Source organism: Pipra filicauda, unplaced genomic scaffold, assembly GCF_003945595.2.
Source record: "Pipra filicauda isolate LSUMZ 115617 unplaced genomic scaffold, ASM394559v2 scaffold62_size3274119_pilon, whole genome shotgun sequence".
NCBI classification, from domain to species: domain Eukaryota; kingdom Metazoa; phylum Chordata; class Aves; order Passeriformes; family Pipridae; genus Pipra; species Pipra filicauda.
In genome coordinates, this window is record NW_024104787.1 from 2,088,260 (window position 1) to 2,108,326 (window position 20,067).

The 20,067-nt window shown below is 40.5% G+C and overlaps 1 protein-coding gene across 3 annotated transcripts in view; it reads left to right on the plus strand.

Moving 5' to 3' along the window:
- The window catches only part of BMPER (BMP binding endothelial regulator), a 146,771-nt gene that overhangs the window by 102,011 nt on the left and 24,693 nt on the right, over positions 1-20,067 (plus strand). For all 3 annotated transcript variants that reach the window (XM_027729158.2, XM_039388271.1, XM_027729159.2), the window contains one exon: positions 389-725. In XM_027729158.2, the coding sequence (XP_027584959.1) occupies positions 389-725 (337 nt within the window). The remainder of the gene's footprint in view (positions 1-388; positions 726-20,067) is intronic.

The following is a 20,067-nucleotide window of genomic DNA, read 5'->3' on the forward strand; positions in this document are numbered from 1 at the left end:
TAGCAATTTACCATAGCAAATTCAATTTGCAGAATTTTGCAAGAGCCCTCTTTCAGTGTTGAGAATAGTTCTGTCTTGACTTGATATTTTTTCGCATAACCCCATTCACTAGGAAGGAGGAACAAAAATAAACAGAGGCATGAGTGTACTGTAGTTGACTGTGATTTAAGAAACACTGTACTTGCCAGAGGCAGTTACTGGAAGATATATAGAAGTCTAACAGCATTATCAGAACAAAGCCAATGGCTTTGTTCAGGTTCCCATGAACACTGTTTCGCAAACATAAGGTGCAGTTTGTTATCCTCAATTTCTTCTTCTCTTTTTTTTTTTTTTGTTTGTTTGTTTTGTGTGTATGTTCGTGCTTGTTTTTGTCTCATCTTTTTATTAGGCTTGGAAATATCATGGGATGGAGACAGTTTTGTGGAAGTCATGGCTGCACCACATCTGAAAGGCAGACTCTGTGGTCTGTGTGGCAATTACAACGGGCACAAGCGAGATGACCTGATTGGGGGGGATGGGAATTTTAAGTTTGATGTGGACGACTTTGCTGAATCTTGGCGCGTGGAGTCCAATGAGTTCTGCAGCCGCCCGCAGAGAAAACCTGTACCTGAGCTCTGTCATGGGACAGTCAGGGTGAAACTCCGAGCTCATCGGGAATGCCAGAAACTCAAAGCATGGGAGTTTCAGAGCTGTCATTCAACAGTGGATTATACCACATTTTACCGGTAAGTGTGGCTAGCTTTGGAGGGAGATACTAAGTTACTGTGCGAGGAGAAAAACCACACAGTTGGCCCAATTTCAGCAGCATTTGAACACATGCATTGAACTGCTTTTGCTAAGAATTAATATGCAGGCTTAGAGTTATATTATGGGGAGGTTTTGTGAGGCTGGAGTCAGAAGAAGAGGGTCCTGAGCTAATAGACCCAAGCAGCCAACAGTGAGAAAGGCAGGCACTTTTTCACCTAGAGAAAAAGTACTTTTGGAGACTGAGGAAAGAGAAGGAAAAGATTTCAGAACATTTTTGTAAACTGTGATTTTGAAGTCAATTGTAAAGTTGAGGCTGACTTTAATTGCTATTGCTTGTGGTCTAGGGAAGTGTGACCCTGAGATTAGCTCAGCTGGTTGGAGCAGGATGCTAAAAACACCAAGTTCATGGGTTCAATCCCTGTTTGGGCTATTTGCTTTAAGAGTTGGACTTGATGATCCTTGTGGGTTCCTTCTAACTCAGAATATTCTGTGATTCTGTGTCTTCCCAGAAATATTTTGAAAATTACTTTATTAAAGCAGAGGTATTAAATATAACTACTGCCTCTTGAATGGTGTAGTTTTTGGGTTGGGAGTTTGGAAGGAGAGAGTTAACAAAAGTTCCATGCATGCCATCCTGCCCTGGGAGGAAAGAAAGACAGACGAGGATCTAGAAGCCTTGTCTGAGTGAATTATTTAGGATTTTTTATCTTCAAAATGCTTCCAGTCTAAACCACAAAGACATATTTTCTGTTCTTCAATTGGCATGAGTTTATTTACCCCTCACTTAGTAAATAAAATTGACTTTTCTTTTGATTGCCTGACATAAAAGATAAAAGCAAGCCGAGTCACAGTTGTATGATGGCAAATGGAGCTGCCTGATCTCTGTGCACCCAGCTTTCCCCACATGGACACGTCTGCTAAACTATTGGACTTATTAGGAAAAGCTTTCTAAAATGACTCGATTTCCCTTAAGACCTGCCTTTCCTCTTCTTTTATAGTGAGACAGAAAGACTTTTATCTACTCCAGCAAAATACACCTGGGACTGGGAAATGCTAGAAGAAGCACTACAGCTTGGCTTGTAGTCTATGTGCCTGTGCATTTATTTTGCTATAGTGTATCCCTGTGCTAGGAGCCTGGCAAAGAGTAAAAATTATATTGTGTGCAGGTTATGATACTTTATCTTTTCTAATGGCTGGAGGCACAACAGAGAGTGCTAGAGAAGCTAACACACACGCAGGTTCTGTTGAATGCATTTCAGCAACATTCCCATCTCACTTCCACCGTCCTTTAAAGGTAAGTGATGACAATGCAAATGGAAAACAGGCCCAGAGAGATTTGTTTAATTTTGCAGTGGATTTTTTGTCCCTTTTTAAAAGTAGCTCATGATTAATTTAGTGCAATACACTTCCTGACACCACAGCAGAAAATGATTTATATTTTGACTACAGCAGCCAGAAAAAAAATTTCTACATGCTTGCAGACAAGAATTACCGTAGAGCTTTTCTGTTCCTTTAAAATTATGTCTAATGTTTGTCTTGGAAAGGCAATAAAATCAAGCAAGTATTTAATTTGATTATGTTCTTTTGTAGAAAAGTATGTTTTTCCCTAAGGAAACTTTATGTTGAAATGAACGTCATATTCTGTCAGGAGGAGCTGTTCATTTGTTTCCATTTTGATGTTGCTAACTGTTAGAATGCTCAGCTCCCAACACAGGAATAAAAGATAAACTATAATGTACAGTTAAATAATGGTATGTAGTAGAATGCTGCTTCTTGTTAGAAACTGATGAAGTTGTAGCAAGCAATGTAGTCAATGACCGTCACCGTTTTTCATACTAGGAAGTTTCTGCAAGGAGGTAATGATTATGGGACACACATTCAAGAAAGTTCTGGAAAGCTTTCTGTCATTAATCTTTGCAGATATAAGTATGTATGTGTGTGTAAGTAAGTATAAATACAAGTATTTCAGAGATTTGCTTTTTTCATTAATTTTTGTTCAAAAAACCCATTACTGGTGATGTACTTTTGCAAAAAATTTGAGTTACCATTAAAAGAAATTTAAATTAGCACATCTTTTTTCTGAGGTCTTTTGGAAAAGCATATTTAGTCAATGTCCTCTAATTTCAGGCTAGGTTTAAATAAAATTTTTCAAATTCTGCTTTTCTAACTCTGAACAAGTTCCTATAAGTAAGAAAAGTGAGGAGGCAGAAGGGTAGGGTCAGATTCTTTTATTTTCTATTCATCTCATCATTGAATTGAATAGCTTCTCAGTTTTTAACCTCCAACATTATGTATTATGGAATTTTTCCATTTGAAATACTGCGTTCTGAAGAGTTAACCTTTCTTGGTCATTTTTGCCTATATTATTGACTTTGCTTCATTTTCATTATGCTGCTTGGATAGTGACCTGCTGTTATTCAAAATTCTCAGAAATAGAAATAAACTCAGCAGGAACATGACAAATTAGCGTGTATTTTCTGCAGAGACCAAAAAAGGCAGTGAACAATGCATTGCAAACATTTGTCTGACATTGTGTTACTGAGGAGATTTCTGTGAAGATGGTCTTAAATTCATTTTAAGTCTTGTTCTTTTTACAGCAGTAGTTTCTCCTTTTGTTAGCCATCCAAAAAACATACAGCATGATTGTCATGATTGTTAAGTGAATAGGATATAGTTCATGTTTTAAAGAGTAGAGGCCTAGCTGTGTGTTGACTCCTGAGCTTGACCTTGAGAGATGTCTGATGCCTTAGGTTGTGCACCTTGCCCTTAATCCTTTTTTTTGGTGTTGTGACTTTGGTGACTTGCGTTTCCCTGCAAAGCACATGGTAGAAGAAAGCACAATGTAAGTGTACATGAAAGGATTTTGAAATAGTCCTGACTGCAAATGAAGAATTTTAGCATCTAATTTTATACCACTTTTTTTAATTTTTTGTTTTGTAACTAGACTCATGTTATGCGATTTTAATTGTGGTTTGCTTTGTTTAGTTTTGGGCTGGTATTTTTTGTTTGTCTTTAATGCATTGCTAATTGTTCAGTACTCATGAGTAATACTCTAAAAATAACCCTTAGGGTTTAACTTTTTGGAGGCAAGTTCATTAAGCAGGGAAACAATTTTGAATTTCCAGGACATTTTGGTAAAGCCCACGTGAAGAACTGATTAGCAGTTAGTGTCATTACCATTGCTGCTTATCTGGTTTGGTATTTCAGTATGGTTAAGTGTCCTGGATTGGTCCTTGCAAAAATAAAATTAAAATTAAGCTATGTGTGCAATTAAGCTTGCACTCAAACTCCTGAAGCTGCTCTTGGGTATAAGCAGCACTAAAAACAGGTGATACTATCTCAATATCTCATGCTGCTATTACCAGAAAACACTCTATCACATTATTGGGAAATACTGTGGTACCATTTAAGCTCTTGGATGAGGATTTGGGGAGCTTAGGGGACTTGAGGAAGCAGAAGAGGACTTTTATGTGCTCACCGAGCCCTACTCCACGGCTGATCTCATTGTGTATCTTTGAGCGGGGCTGGAGCAGGGGCCTGGATGTGACTCCAGCCCTGAGAGGCCATGTGGAGCGGTTCCCCAGTGTACCCCCATGCCTACTTTGCTTGGTCATGACTGACACCTCTCAGGAGCCTCCTTGGGAGGCACAGGAGCAGGCAGCTCCTAATGGGTGTGGGGACCACAGTGAGAGGGGCACTGCAGTGCTGCTTTATGCAGGGACATGTTGGGCTGCAGGAGACACTGTAGAGGAAGACACAGGACTAATACTCCTAGAACACCTGCCCTCATTAGCATCTGTGGTTTTCTAGTAGGTTGTTGGGTTTTCTTTAAAGCTGACATCAACAGATTTGGAACATGACATCAACATGATGTCAGTATATCACCTGTCTCTAATACACCTACACAGCAGCTGAGTTCATAAATGACTAGTTGGACAGCACTCAAAACTCTCACTACTGCCATAACTTCAGAAAAAAATTCAGTGTCTTGCTTTTGCCGTGCAGTAGATTTCTCTGTTTCAGACTGGAAAATCTGTGTGCCTAACTCTTTAAGACAAGTCTTTTTGTTGGTATTACTCTTCCTATTATTATTATATATTTTTTATTGATGCTATTATTGTTATTATTATGATTTTAACAGACAATAGCATGCCAAATGCTTGATTACTCTTTTTCTCTTTTGTAATTGTCCTAAGAGATCTATTTTTCTCTCAAACACTTGAATTTAATCCCATTCTATATTTTATGGCAGGGTTTAATTAACATAGTAATAGCATCATTTGTTTGAATCTGTTAATCACATGCATTCAAGAATTGCAAATCTACTATATTACAATTCTCATCTTAAATGTTGCTTGAGATGTGATGACATTACTCCATCTATAGCTCTTGGTTAATCAGTTAATGAATTCCAATTTCAGTTAGCCAAATAACTTTATGCAGGTAGCTGCTGCTGTCTTGCAGTTTTTTTAAAAAAATTCCGCTTAACTAGATAAAATATTACTGCTTAAATTTAGAGTATAAATTGCAGTGTTGTGTAGTTTGTTGGTTCTCTGTTATTAAGTTCGGGAGTTAGGCCATAAATGGATGCAGAGAGCATGCGAGCCATTGCATTGCTAAGTTAATTACAAACTGTATTTAAAAGATTGGGGCCAAGGGTTTGTGGCTTTGAATCAGAAGGTTTGAAGGTTTTTTCCCTGTTAACAATGATGACCTACAGCTGTAAAATTCATGTGGTTATGCCCCTATATTCACTCGGCAGGATGGTACAAAAAAAATGTAGGCTGAAGAATGACTTCAGAAAATCCTGATTCAAGTGCTTAAGGGGTGGGTGGAACTGGCATCTCTGGAACCCTCAGTTTATTGCCAAGGGCACATATTGCAAAATTCTCCCCATGAGATTTTCTGGCCCTGGCTGTGCATTTGTGCAGAGCAGTTGCCTGTGCTGTTCCTGCTGAGGCCAAGCTGCTTCAAGGCTCCTCTGTCATGTAAGTGAAGGGCAGCTGTAGCTCTTGCTGCTCCTCAGGGTGACTCTTGTCCTGGCTTCTGCATCTAAACCACGCCAGGCCAGAGCTGGCCTGTGTCTCCCTTCAAGACAAAGCCAGTGGCATTGGCTTGAGAAAACGACTGATGGCTTGAAGCTGTGACTGGTCCCTTTGCAGACCTGGCACAGAGCAGGGGTTGGCTTTTGCTTCCACTTGCCCTTGTGCTAAGATTTGGATGTTTCTATGCCTGTCAGACTGCCAGCCTGAAGCTGGCCCTGAGTTGAGGTACTAGCAGTAGTGTAACCACAACAGAGAGAGGCTCAGGATGAAACAATTTATGCAGCTTCTTGGGCAAATTGTCACTGAGCAGCTGTACAACCCAGGGATCTTCTGGTTAGAAAGGAATTTAAAAATATTTGAAATAATAATAGGGTTTTTTTAAAGCAAATCTGCACCAGGATGTGAGTTTTCTATGAATCACAGAATTACAAAATGGATAAGGTTGAAGGGCACCACAATGGAGTCATCTGGTCCAACCTCCCTGCTCATGCAGGGTCATCCTAGAGCACAGGGCACAGAATTGTATCCAGATGGCTCTTGAATATCTCCAGTGAGGGAGACTCCACAACCACTCTGGGCAATCTGTTCCAGTCCTTAGTCACCTGCACAGTGAAGAAGTTCTTCCTTGTATTCAGGTGGAACTTTCTGTCCATCAGTTTATGCCCATTGTCTCTTTTCCTTATGCTTGTCAGCCATTGTGTCCCAAACCCTTCCAAGAACACTGGTACTTGGGAAACAGTTCTCTGTGCCTATCTGTCCAGGCTGTCTGCTGCCTTTACTTTATGCTCCTATATAAATTGACATTATTCCTCAAACCACTAAATGTCAACCTGTGCATCTTGTGTAAGGCTGTGATGAACTTGCTGACATACAGGTAAGAGGCACCATGACTTAGAGTGCTGGTGACTGACAGTGCTAACAAATGAGAGAAAATGGACTTTGTAGTGTCTGGTGCATTTTGGGATTTCTAGCAGCAAGCTTCAAACTGTCGTCCCTATGTTCTAATGGTAAGGAGTACTGCAGAAATGCTGCATATATGTAAGTCTATGGCTCACCAATGTTTTAAGTCCCCTCCTTGAAGTATTTTTCATCTGATAAAGCCAAGAGCGAGGGAATGCAAGCTGCCAGAAAAATACTGTTTAGATTTAGAGGTTTGGATTTGGACAAATGGGTTGAGTGGTCAGAAAAGATAAATCTAAAGCCAAGCTGAGCTCAGTTATCTGCAGATCATGATTCCTCTTCATCTTTCCCCACACTCCTTCCCCTGGTGGGATATTTTTCACAAACCAAGTCCTATCCACTTTTCTGTTCAGAAAAGTACCTTAGGAATTTGAGGCTAGAAAACATTCTTCTCTTTGTATCAGTGGTTATTACAGCTGTAAAACATTGAAGCAATGCCAGAGGATTCACAGATGTCTCCTTTCCTGTTGAGGTATTGGGAATTGGCGGGGGGGGTGGAGTGGGGATTAGGGTGGAGAGGGCTCCAAAATCTGACAAAACAGTGGTGTTGGATAGACACTGTTCACCTGAGACCATCCATGGCTTGCTTCCAGCTGAGAAGTGCATGCTTCCCCAATGACCCAGTTTGTGCTTCCCTATATGGAAAGTTAATGATTTTTTTTTTTAACAGAGATATCTCTTATAAAAAAACCAGATGAAGCAGCATACTACTGTGTGATTAAAACCCTGGAAGTTTCCTTTCCTTCAAAGGATGGCATGTCTGGAATGTGTTTGTTTTGTTTAGCTAAATACATGATCACAACCCCACCTGTCCTTTTACAGAGAATGAAAAATTATTTCCTACTGGTTCTAGGTGCAATGTGAGGCTTCTTTTCTCATTTTTCCAGGAAAAAAAAATCAATTTATTATTATTGCACATGCAGGTATATAGAGACTTATTACAAAAACCTGCTTCTGCGTAGTAAAACTTCATTTCTTTCTGGTTTATTACGTGGTTCAGTGAAATTCAAGTCCAGTGTTTCATAACCAAATGCTGTCTTCCTCATTGTCCAGCGTCTGACAGATGTGAGACTCTTCATGTGAAAATGTAAGGTCAGTTTAACTGAGACAAAAGTAATCCTGAAGGATGATAGAGAGGAGAGGGGGAGACATCTAACAGAAAAGCAGGGTACCCTAAATGCCCTTCTTATTGGCCAATATGGACTGCGTTCTCAGAACTTGTTGTTCCTGGATTACCTTTAACAGAAGTTTGGTAGGCTGGTTTTGTTTCTTTTTCTACAGTGCCTTGGAGTTATGAGGTAAAATCCTGATTCATCTAAGTCAATGGGAATTTTGGTGTATTTGGGTGACAGGTTTTCATCCTTGTGACTTTTCCTATCCCATGCAGGTTTATTAAACTAATCTCTTGCACCAGTTAATAATCCTTGTTTTGCCTTCCCACCATTTGTTGTACCACAGACAACTTAAGAAAACTTCAGCTGGTTCAGAGACAGCAGATGCATTCTTTACTGGGCTGGACAAAAACCCCCACGTTCTAATTGGGGCACTCAGATCCTGTTTGCTTGCCTCTTTTTTCTGGGGGAAAACTAAGGGGTGACTTCCCAAGGCAGAAGACCTAATTTGTCTGACCACAAGAAACTGAGAGATCCTTTTGGTGTTTCGCTAACTTGAGTTCACTTGTGGTTCTTTCTTCTTGGCTGTAAGGAGTTTGTAGAAAAAGCCTGCAGTGCGAGGTCTACTGTCCCTCACATATTTCAAAGCCTGTCTGATAGGCTTTTAAACATGCCCTAGGCATGACTTTTTTAATGTAGGGTTCCCCATTGTAAATATTCTTATTAAAGCTACAATATCAAAATGCCACTATTTCACAGTGAGTATGAGCGTGCCCTTGGACTACCATAGCAAAATACAATCACATCCCCATTCCAAACAGTAATAAGTAGTTTTTGAAGGGGCTCTTTTCTATTCGGGAAAGCACCACTGACGTTTCAGTATCATAATATAATGCATGATTTTTGAAAAGAGGAGAGCAGATGTGGAGAAAAACTGGTAGAAAAGCAGAGTGATATCCTCCCTTGTGGAAATATTTTAAAAGATGCCACCTGCCATTTGGTGCGATTTGATCCATTGCCAAAGAAAAAGTACTTGCTACACTGAAGTATTCTTTTTAGCTGCAAAAATAAATCTCATTTTTGGAGAGATGCTGTTTGGAAAATTTGTCAGCATCATCAGAGGTAATCACCCTATGTCTCTGTCAGGTACCACAGATTTTTAACTACCAAAGTTAAAAATCCAAGACCTCCCGTTCGATCTCATTTTAATTAATTTCTAAGACAGGTTCTTGGCGGGGCTTTCTTTGCTAGTTTGTTTTAATTTAATTTTAACTTTTTATGTTTTAAGCTTTATTGCAGTATTGATTTTAAATAAAATTCAGAGATACTTAGCTGATGGCAATAGGTCTGTTTCCTTAAATAAATAATTCAAGAAACCAACCCATCAGATGTCATATTCTGCCTTGGGCAGAGGCTAGTAAGCGTTGCAAGGAAGAGGAAACCCACCCCTACTGTATCTGGCCAACCATACCATGTCATACATGGGGGAGAAATCCCTTTCAGGCCCTTGAGATGATCAGTTTACATCTCATAGCATGAAATTTTAATTACCTTTCCTTTAACATGCATAACTGCAAAGCTACTATATTTCAGCTCATATTTTAAGCCACCTGCAGTATATCCTGCCTAATTAGACACACAGCAAAGATGAACAAGGGTGTTTATAAGCAGGAAAATGAGATGAATTTGTGGGAAATGTTTTAAAAATAAACTTAACCTAATCCTCCTGTTATTCTTATGAGTTCATTTATGCTTCTGGCAGGATAACCAGACAAAGCAAGATGTGAGCTGTGACCAGCACAAAAAAAATTTTTTTTAGAAAGTTTACCTTAGGAAGGTTTTGATAGCTCCAAGCAGCTTATGAAGCTTTCTCTCACTGTCATTTGGAGAGCTTATTTGATGCATGCGAGTGATCCATTCTGGAGACTTTATATGGGTTAGATTTAACTGAAAGCTTTCTTGTGGGTGTTTTTAATAGCTGTAGGTTTTTCCTTCAGTTTTGTGGGTTTTTTTATAAATCTCACAGGACATCCAAAAAATTTGGGGTGTTCCCAGTCTTTGAAATCTCCGTGGACCTCTGCATTATGTCAGCTTTTAAGTAGCTGTCTGGTATAAGGTAGCAGTCCAGGGTATAGGCAAATCTGCTTCTTTCCTATCTGTCCCTGTAAGGGTCCCATACTCCACACTTGCTCTCTCAAGTGTGCAACTGCTAGTGTGTAAAGCAATTAGCTTTTAATTTTTCAAGCCTCATTTTTCTTTCAGTCTTCACAGCACACGAAGAAATCAGTACTTCACATTACTGGTGATTTACACAGTCTCCCAAACAAATGCAGCACAAACCATTTTGGGGGCCTCTCCTGCTGCCATTCAACCTGCAAAATGTTCACACCCTGGGCAGTGGAGCACTGAGAGCAAGAGCAGATCAAGCACCAGGCACCAGCAATGTGATGAGAGACAGATGCAGCTCTTGATTAACTGTGAGCACACAGGTCTTACACAGCCATATGTGGCAGGGCAAGTGCTGGTGAGGGCTTGGGCTGTGACAACAAAGGCTCATGACCCGCTGTGACAAGTCTTGGCACCTGAGGATTTTTGTACCCTAGGGTATTGCACCACCAGAGCAAACTCACTGGGAAGTTAAGACAAGAATGGGTGGCACAATACTTGTGCTTATTCAGTAATATGCATTTATCCATCTTAAATATTTACCATCACAATACTTAATCTTGGATAGGGTACATGGCATGATCTAGGTGTGTGGGTATGTGTGTCAGGTTCACCCACCCTGCAACCTGTTGAGATGACGATTAGAAACATATGTGTGTGGCCCTGCTCCCATGATTAACTCTGTCTCTGGTGCATTCATCAGAGCAGGCACAGACTTACGAATATTGTCAGTGCCATCCTGGAGCAGAGGTAGAACTGAAATGCTACTGGGTCCAAAATACGCTATAAAGAGTACCTTCCTCACTTACCGGCAGCAGTAGGGTTACATTTTCACCCAAATGCAAGGCTCTGCATATGTGAGAGCAGGTGCTGTGGTTCCTCTTCATCATGATATGCAGAAGATGAGAGCATTTAAGTCTCTCCCTGACTCCCCCACTTAAGCCAGTTGAGATTAAAATTGCTGGGGAATGTGCTGGGAATACTGAGGGAGTTGGAGCCATATGTTTTCTTGCATTCCTGGGTACTCCTACAACTAACATTCTGTTTACATAATATTCCTGAAACATAAAAGCTAAAATAAATCCAGTATGTGAAAATTAATAACAAGTAATTTCTCTTATGATCAGTCCAGAGGCAGCTGTCGTAAGTGTTAAGGTATTCAGACAGCTGATTTTTGTACATCAGCTCTCAAGTGAGGTATGTAGTTTACAGAGAATGAGTGCTTAAGGTTATGTAGTCTATGAGTACATGAAGTAAGAGGCTGTTGAGGATGGTGGATACCATGGCAGCAAGGAAAAAGTTTACAAAGTTCATTTCCTAAGTGCTCCTTCTTAGCACTTTACATTTTCAAATTGCAGTGTAAACATTTAATTTTCACTGTACCCTGGTTTAAAGTTGTTGAAATGAAGAAAGACTTCTTTGCTGTACAGGAAGCCAAGAGCGGAGTTGAGATTAAAATGTGAAAATGTCTGGTTGCTGGCCTCAAGCTCAAGTCCTTCTGATGGTATTTAAGAGGTTTCACATGCACAAGAAGTGAATTGTCTTATTCTTCTCAAAGCACAAATTCTCAAACTTTCAGAAAAAAGTGTTGCTAGTTTTTTTAAGAAGGTACTAAATCTTCTCTGCTCCTTTAAGGCCCAGTTAGATGACAACCCCATTAATATTCCATACAGCAATGTATCTTTGGCAAGTAAGAACCTAAAAATAAGTCAAACCCTAGTAATGAATTGAGGCGTGGACTATAAAACACTTACTTTTGGAGCAGGAGGAGTTGATATGCAAGAAAACCCCACACTCTGTTTTCAGATATCAAGGATTTGGCTGAGGTTTGAAAGCTCACTTTTGTTGTTCTGCTCATCAGTCTGTCTACATGATTTTTCTCTGTTGTATTAACTTTTCAGGCCATTGTTCATGAAAAAAATTTTCATACTCCCTGGAGTATGACAAGGTGATGATGTAGATCATAGATGTTCTTGATGTCCTCAAAGAGGACTTTCAATAATTTCGATATTTGCTGTGGTTATAGAAAATGTTTTCAAAAAAGACTTATGGACTGCTTGTCACAAGGAATACCCTTCTTGGCCTTGTTTCCAAAGGTAAAGATGATTTGCTGACAATATAGAGAAAGGTGACCAAGATACCACTTGAAGAGGTTGAAGGTGATTCTGTAATCAGAGAAGAATTTAAACAGATCCCACAAACGAGTGGCTGTTTTATCTGTTATTGAGGTTGTTAACATGATCTCAGATTCTATGTGCTAGTTAGGCTGTGTTTTGTCAATATACGGTTCCCACTATTTGCATCACGATTCGTCACTTTGTAAGGGGCCCAAATCTTCAACCATTAGCAGTGAACATCTGATTTCAAAAGTACCTATGAGCACAAAATTGAAATAGAGTACCCAGGCATTTTAACCTGGATTAAAGAGGTTTATCTTGCAGCTGTCCTTTAACTCACCTGTGCTGATCTCCAGATAGTTTGTCTGCCTGGTTAGTTTGATCTCTGTACAGTTGTTTCAGACATCTCCTGCAGGTGAAGAACACCATTAGCAGGCATCTGTGAACTGTGTACTCTGCATGGCTGGTGAGATCGCACAAAACATGGTGGCAGAGAGGCAATGAGGAAGCAAACTTCTTCAGCAGGGTTTTCTCTCATGAGTCTGTGCTTTCTCCCAAGACCTCTACACCGCTGCCTGACTTGACATAATCTATTCCATAGCCTGTGTTATGGGGGAGCCAGTCATATCCCTAGCCAGGATTCCCATCTGGTTTTTGAGGTGAGGAATTCACGCTGCATGGTTCTTTTTATCAGCTGCATGCAAACTGTGCACTGTAGCCTCAAGAATTTTCTTCACCTTCCTCCTTTATTTCTCTTTGTCTCTCAGTGCTGTTCATATTTCTCTCCAAATGATAAAGTACTTGGCCAGAAATGCTTTTTAGTAATGGAATACCACATGGATTTTTGTCAACATTCTCCATCTATGGAACTTAAAATTTTATATAGACAGAGGAAATTTAACTGTGGCACTGGAAGTAATAACTGTTGTGACATAAAAAGATGCTATTTATTATCTTCACTGTCCTTGCAGCAGATGCAGCCTGGGTTCAAAGTCATGCCAAGGTTAAAGATCCCACATAAATGCTCAGAGAATTGTTGGTGGAATATGTTTTACTTCCATAACTACGATGGGCCTGATCGACAGTGGTCTATGCAGAATGTTTAAAAGCTTTTCCATGTGACTAGGAAGTGAGGAGTTGACAAATTTTCTCAGTGTTTCTAATTAAAACCCAGAAGAAGATTTTAAACATTTACTGATTTCTATGTTGTGGTCAATATTTATTGATGTGAGGGCTGATACTGACTGAGGGGAAAGTAAGCCTGATTTTTCCCTAAAGACCTACCAAATCTGGATGGTGACTAACAACAGAAGGTTGCATGGTTTAGACATCCACAGTAACCTTTTCCAAGGATAGGAACTTGTTTCTTTGACTTTCTGAAAGACTCTAAAGTTTGTTGTAATATTTATTACAATGCTTTAGAAAACTTAGTATTGCAGTATATATCAGTATATGTGGATAAGCCCCTTTGACATACAATTTTTGGGGTTATGTGGCGCGCATGAAAATGCTGGATTGGCAGCCTAAGGGAGGGAGCATTGTGTGTTGAGTTGGTACAATATGAACAACAGCAACAGGAGCTTCTTGCAGTGTCCTACTGTTACATTTACAGCTCAGGATGTGACAGCAGAGCTTACTGAAGCCCATGGTGTCATCCCTGTATCTATCCAGCCCTTGACTGCCTCTGAATTACTGAACAACTGATGGCTCTTATGACATGGACCGCTCCTTCCTGAGAAGGAAGCATGAAAATGCATCTGAACTCATTCCAGGTCACCACTACTCATGCTTTAGTGGTAAAAGTTTTATCATTTGAAAACATCAGATGCCTGAAAGAAGAGAGTTTGAGCCAGGAAAGTCAGAGATCAGAGACTGATCTCATAAACCAACATGTTACCTGACTGTCATTCCTACATACGTGACATATGTATTTTTGCCTGCTCCTGACTGTTGCCTGAATTACGTGCATTGCTAAAGATCCGAACACAGAAATTAATCTCTTGCGTATGCTGGCTTGTGGCTGGCAGCATCCTTCACTTTCAGGCTTAAGGAACTAATAAAATTCTTAAGTCTACTTTCCATTCAGATGTGAGAAAGTCTTCCAGATTGACATGAACCACATCTTTGATTCATCTTTTGTCGGTAGCAAGAGTGGACCTAGTTCAGCTTTTAGGGCTCTGGATAGGATGGTATTTCATGAAGAAGCCCAATAGCCCACTCAACAGTTAAATACAGAGAAGTAGTTTATTCAGCAGTTATTGACACCTTCCTTTCTGGGCAGCTTGGAACCCATCAAATTACACAGTCAGACCAAATTCAGGCTTCTTGGTGGCTCACCAAAAGAATTGTGTTGTAAGTTGAGTGTGGAATCACCAAGAGAGGGTTACTGTGCTTATGTCCAATAGGAACAGAAACAGTTTTTGTAATATTGAGTGTCAACTGCAAGAAAACCAGCTTTATCTTAAGATTAATGGTATTTCTGAAAGCTGGCAGAGACACGTGGGTTAGTTTTCAAGGCTTATATTGGTTTTGTCCTCCTCTCTTATAGTGTCCACTATCTGCTTTGAGTGGGAAAGTTCTGCAAGCTCGACGATGCCTTACTTGTCCTAGGAAAATGCATTATGTTCAGGTACCTAGTGCTTCTAGAAAATAGTTACAACTTCTTACAGGGTTTACCAGAAGCCAGTTGTCTCAATGTTAAAAACTTTTATTGTTCCCTTATATATCTTGTAAACATGAATGCTGTCTTTCTGTGCAGTAATCCAAATGGAAGTGTGAAAGGATACCTTTTTTTTTTTGTTGTTGACCCTTTGTTTTCCCCTTTTGTAGTACCTTTTGCAGGTGTGATAGTGATGGAGGAATGCGTTTACAGGTCTGTGGGGCTGCTGGTAAAAAGATCCCTCCCAGGGCTGTTCACAAAGTGAATCATTAGACTGACTGTAACAAAAAATACCACCACAGAGAACATGCAAGGATTTATCCAAAGGTCACATTCACCCAGAAGGTTTCCCTGCTGAAAGAAGCTTGCAGCTGTGTTAAGATTAAAGAGTGTCAGAGAACCATAATGTGTGTGATTTTTTCACTCTGAGTAAAATATGAGCTGTTTGTCTAACCGCCCCAGGTGAGGGATGCTAGTGTCAGACTGCCTTGGGGCTGTCATATATATTTCCAGTGGATTTTTAGTGTTCAGGAATAATCTCCTCTTTGATACATTTATCTGACACATCCTAAGCTCCTGTGATGCCCAGGAGATCTTCCTCATGCTATTCTGACTACTTTGATAGTCACTTAGAAAAGGGAGGTGTAATGGGAACAACCCAGACAAATGACTGAGATCGAAGTTGTGCCTCAGAAATGGAAGTAGCCCAAAGGAATCACTTGCCTTCTTACTTGAATAGGCTGGTGGCCCAGGCTGTGATGTGATAAGCATTTTATCTGCAGCAATAGGCAGCTGCTTGGGTGACTTGTCTCTGATGAGCTTCAGTTTGAATTTTTATGCATATGTGGAAGGACACAGTCATGTGGTTCTGTATGTGGCAACATCTCTGTGGTTAATCTCATTAACATGCTTCTTTCAGTGATAATATTCTTAAGTCAGGAGTAGTGCCATGAGTTTAGTACTGATTTAGGGGCAAGAGTTTTGCCTTTAGTAGCATAAGGTGCACTTTAGCTCATGTATGATGTCTCTCTTTGGTCTCTTTCTGGCAGACTGCATGAGTTTTCTCCTCCCCTGTCATCAGTGGACCTGGCTCTCTGAGCTGGGCAGGACACCTTGTGTTTTCAGGACCATGCACTGGTGTTCTCAATGGTGCCAGTCCCCAGAGGATGCTGTGGAAAAACTCTGGTGGCAGAGAGGGAGTGTTGCTGTACTGAATGTTCTTTGGGAAGCAATTGTGGTTATCGTTGTATCTGTGGACAGTAAACAAATTAATACTGTGACATTTGTGTTGCAGAAAACACCAGAGAAAAGCCATGAGAAAGTTTTATATACTTTTAATTGCCCTTTGTTATTTCCTACCCACAAGTCTTTTAATTTTTTATCCTCTATATTGGAGATGCACATGTGGTGAACGTGAGGGAGAGATCTGCTGATCTCTCTTCCTGGGTTTCTGTTGTGAGTTGATTTTTCTGAAAACACTAAGTGGCATTTTTTTGCTCTATATTTTACAGAAACTTCAAGTGATCACTTTGTGAGAAGTGGACCCTACTAAGGACTCCACAACAAGTTATAGGCAAATATTTTAACAGCTCAGCGAGAACTCTTTAGCAGCTAGTTAGCAGGTTATGTATGTATATCAAGTGGAATTAGAAGTGGTCTTGACTGACAACTCTTTCAGCAATGTAGCCATGCGGGTTGTTTGGATCATCTTTGAACCTGCTTTCTGACTCTGTGAGTCCACATGGTTCTTATGTTGGCTTGGTCTAGGGAGTCCACAGAAATGATTGTGGATTGCTATAAGAGATGGGGTTCCATGTATGATAGCCTTTAAGTGTGGAAAGCTGCCATGAAACATGACATAAGGAGAGAGGAAAACACCTGCGGCTGAGCCGGTGTCACGTTTCTGTTGTACTTCTGAAAAACCTAAGACTATATCCAAATTGTACAAGATAAAATACCTTAAATTAGTTGTATTAGCTTGTGCAGAGCTCCTAGAGGACCTTAGTCAAAGCAGAGCACACAGCTTTTGGCAGAAAACCCAGAGCTTTTTGTTGGGTTTTTTTTCCCCCTTGTTAAATATAAAGGTGATTCAATCCTAATGGAGGGCAGTCACTGTAATGTAATATTTTTATGTGTTGTTAAGATATTAAATAGAAAACCCGTAAGCAGTGCAGTGATATACTCAACTGTAGCATTGTTAGACACAGGAGAAGACCAGAGTCCCATTGCAAGGAAGTAATCCCTTTTCTTCAGGTGGCCATGGTCTTTCCTTTTGAATCTTCAGAGATTTTTAGTAAGCATAAAATTTTTTTGAAACCTTCTGGAAGTGGCTGTGTTTTGGAGCTGGGTGAATGGAAGGCATAAGGCTTGGTCCCAGCTCTGTCCTGCGTCACATATGAACCAACCCAGGAATACATCAGTCAAAGTCTCAATATTTGAGTATGCAAGATAAAGCCTCCCAAATGAGAGAGAATTGATTTTCAGGTGCTGCTGTAGAGTCTGTCCATCTCCACCGACCTTATGGTGCAGGTGGGTTATCAGCCGTGCAGAACATGGGCTGTCATTAAATCACTGCCATGCCCATTAGTGAAGAGTTCTGCAGATGCACACATTGTACCAAAAGCTGAAAACATGTGCCTGAACCACCCAGGCAAAAAGTACTTTAAAATTTATTTTGCTTCTCTTTTATATACCCGCTTCTTCTCTGTCTCTGGTACTCTAGCTTTGTTGATGCATGCTTGCAAAGGAAAGAACATAACAAAATCTCTCTTTAGAAGGAGATTTTGAAGCAGTGACCTTCTTCTAAACTTTATGTCATGGTTTCCATTGGCTGTCATGCTTGATGCAGTTTGAAATTTCCTGGCAACTTCTCCATTGGCTTAACACTGTGGTTTTCACTTCATCTTCTTTGCCCAGTTAGAGGGCAGAGAGCAGAAATGTGCCTGTGGAGGGGTCTGCTCTGCTGGGTTTAAGTCTCCAATGAACTCAACAGCTTTGCTAATGTCAGTGTTCTCTATTGAGCTTATGGCAGTGTTGCTGGGGAGTGTGTTTTATGGAAGGCAAGTAGGAGAAGCAGGCTGTATAGTTTAGATTTGCCACCTTTTTCAGTTTGATGACTGGAGCGGTGAGGTTAGCACCAAATTTCAGAGTCTCTGTGAATTGGGGGTAGGAGGGGAGTCCAGTGCAGAGGGCAGCAGCTGGATGCTTGATCTCGATTGTACTCACAAGTGAGAGGTATTTGCCACTTTGCTGATCTCTGGTGTCTGCATTTTCTGACTCACATGCTGTGTGGTTCCTGTGATGGTTGGAAACAGTAATAAAAGTGGATTTAGAATGCAAAGGTTCCATTCTGCCATGTGGTCTTTTAGAGTGCCATGGGTTTTCCTATGTAGGTTTCTGGGAAAAGGGCTGCTCCAGGGGCCAGAGGTGTTTGCTTCATGTTTATGGAATTTGCACTCCAACCAGAATGTGAAGCTGCTGGAAGTTCCCCGGAGATAAGACCATGAGTGTGACTGACAATGCGAAGGGGATATCTAAATGGAGAAATTTATTTTGACTGTTGTTGTGTAAATGAACATCTTTACATGGACTGTCCCTTTGTGATTCAGAATATGCAGAGAGCTAGGACCATGTATTGCCAGTTTTACTGGCTCCAGAGGATGCTCTCAGTACAAGCCTGTGGCATGGCAATTTCTACAGCTCTCTTCCACTTCGCATTAGCTGTGGGGCAAACCCAAATGGCATAGTTTCATCTGTCTCATTGCAGGTGAGACGATTTGCTTGAGGCCACCCCAGAAAATTGAATATGCAGGTTTGCATGTCTATTCGAGATTAATATAGAAGTGTGTTTTAAGTCTACCCTAGACTGCTGTGCAACTGCATGCAGTGAATCATAGGGCCTGCGACTTCTGCCTCATAAAAACCATAGAACTATTTTGTTTGGTACATAATATATATATTAACAGTAATTATAAGTAATTTTGACAGTGGAGAAATGTTGCTCCTAGGCAAGTTCTTCTTTTTAGCCTTTAACCTGCCCTTTCCCTATTTGTCTTGTGAATGGAAAAACATCTCTGGGTCACTATTGCACAGAAAACAGGAAAAAGAAAATATGTGCTGGGATTGTCATCACAGCTGATGGAGTCTAGTCAGTTTAACAGATTTTTCACAAAGTTACTGGAAAACTGCTGTTTTATTTCAGATTGTAATATGGGCAGCACTTTCTGCTTCTGTTGTCAGGAGAAACTCTCTGTTTTGAATGTCACCCCTCATGACCCCATTTTTGATCCGGATAGCTCAGGCCTGATTAATCTAAAATGGTGCAGCCAAGACCTTTGGGCCACGAGAGTGTATGTGTATAAAATCTGGTAAATACTAGACAAGTAATATGATAATAGCAATGAGGAACAGGCATCTTCCACCTCTGTGCATATTCCTCATTGCTTTTGGAAGTCAGATGCAGCAGACTGTGCGCTACACTTCCTCTTGTAAAGGGCTGGGATTTGGAAAGGCCAGTTAACACGTCTGCAGGACTTCAGGCAGCATCAGAGGAAGCCTAGGAAGCATGTGTATCCCAGAAATGTGATTTATATATCACTCTGTGGTCACAGAATATGATCTGTGCATTTTGCTCATCCTCAGGAGCGTACTGGAAGTAGAAATAAAAAATGAGAGAGGAGCTCTGACTCAGACGGTCTGAAGCAAAGGCTCGATAGCAGTGAAGCACCTTGCAAGGCAGAGCAATGGGGAGGTCAGGAGGTGGTGCAGATTCTCCCCTTGCTGAATACCTGAATTGCTTGTTTTGTGGGACAAATCACTTCCCAAATTGTCGCCATTCCTATGCCTTCCCATAACTGGGTCCCAGAGGGGAAAGAGAGGTTCCTTGGTTTGGTCTGCCCATTGCCTTGAACTTGCTAAGAACAAATTTAAGACTTGCCATCATTTCTTTCTTCCATTCACACAGATGTGAGATCTGACCATCAATGCAAATAATTTAACAACTGTCTCTGGTTTGAATTGAGCCTAGGGCTAAAAGCTGTTTGCATTCAGTGAGCAGTACACAAATTGGATTAAAAGAGATGGTGAATTCCCTCTGTTATTGGACAGTTACATAAATAATTAGCAGCAAAATGGTATCCTCAATGGAAACCATGTAAAGATGCTTGAGTCTTTTCCCTCTTGTACTGTCAATACTCTGTGAAAATACGTTGCTTCACTGGATTTCTTGTTAAATAGAAGATTTTAATGCTATGGCTCTTACC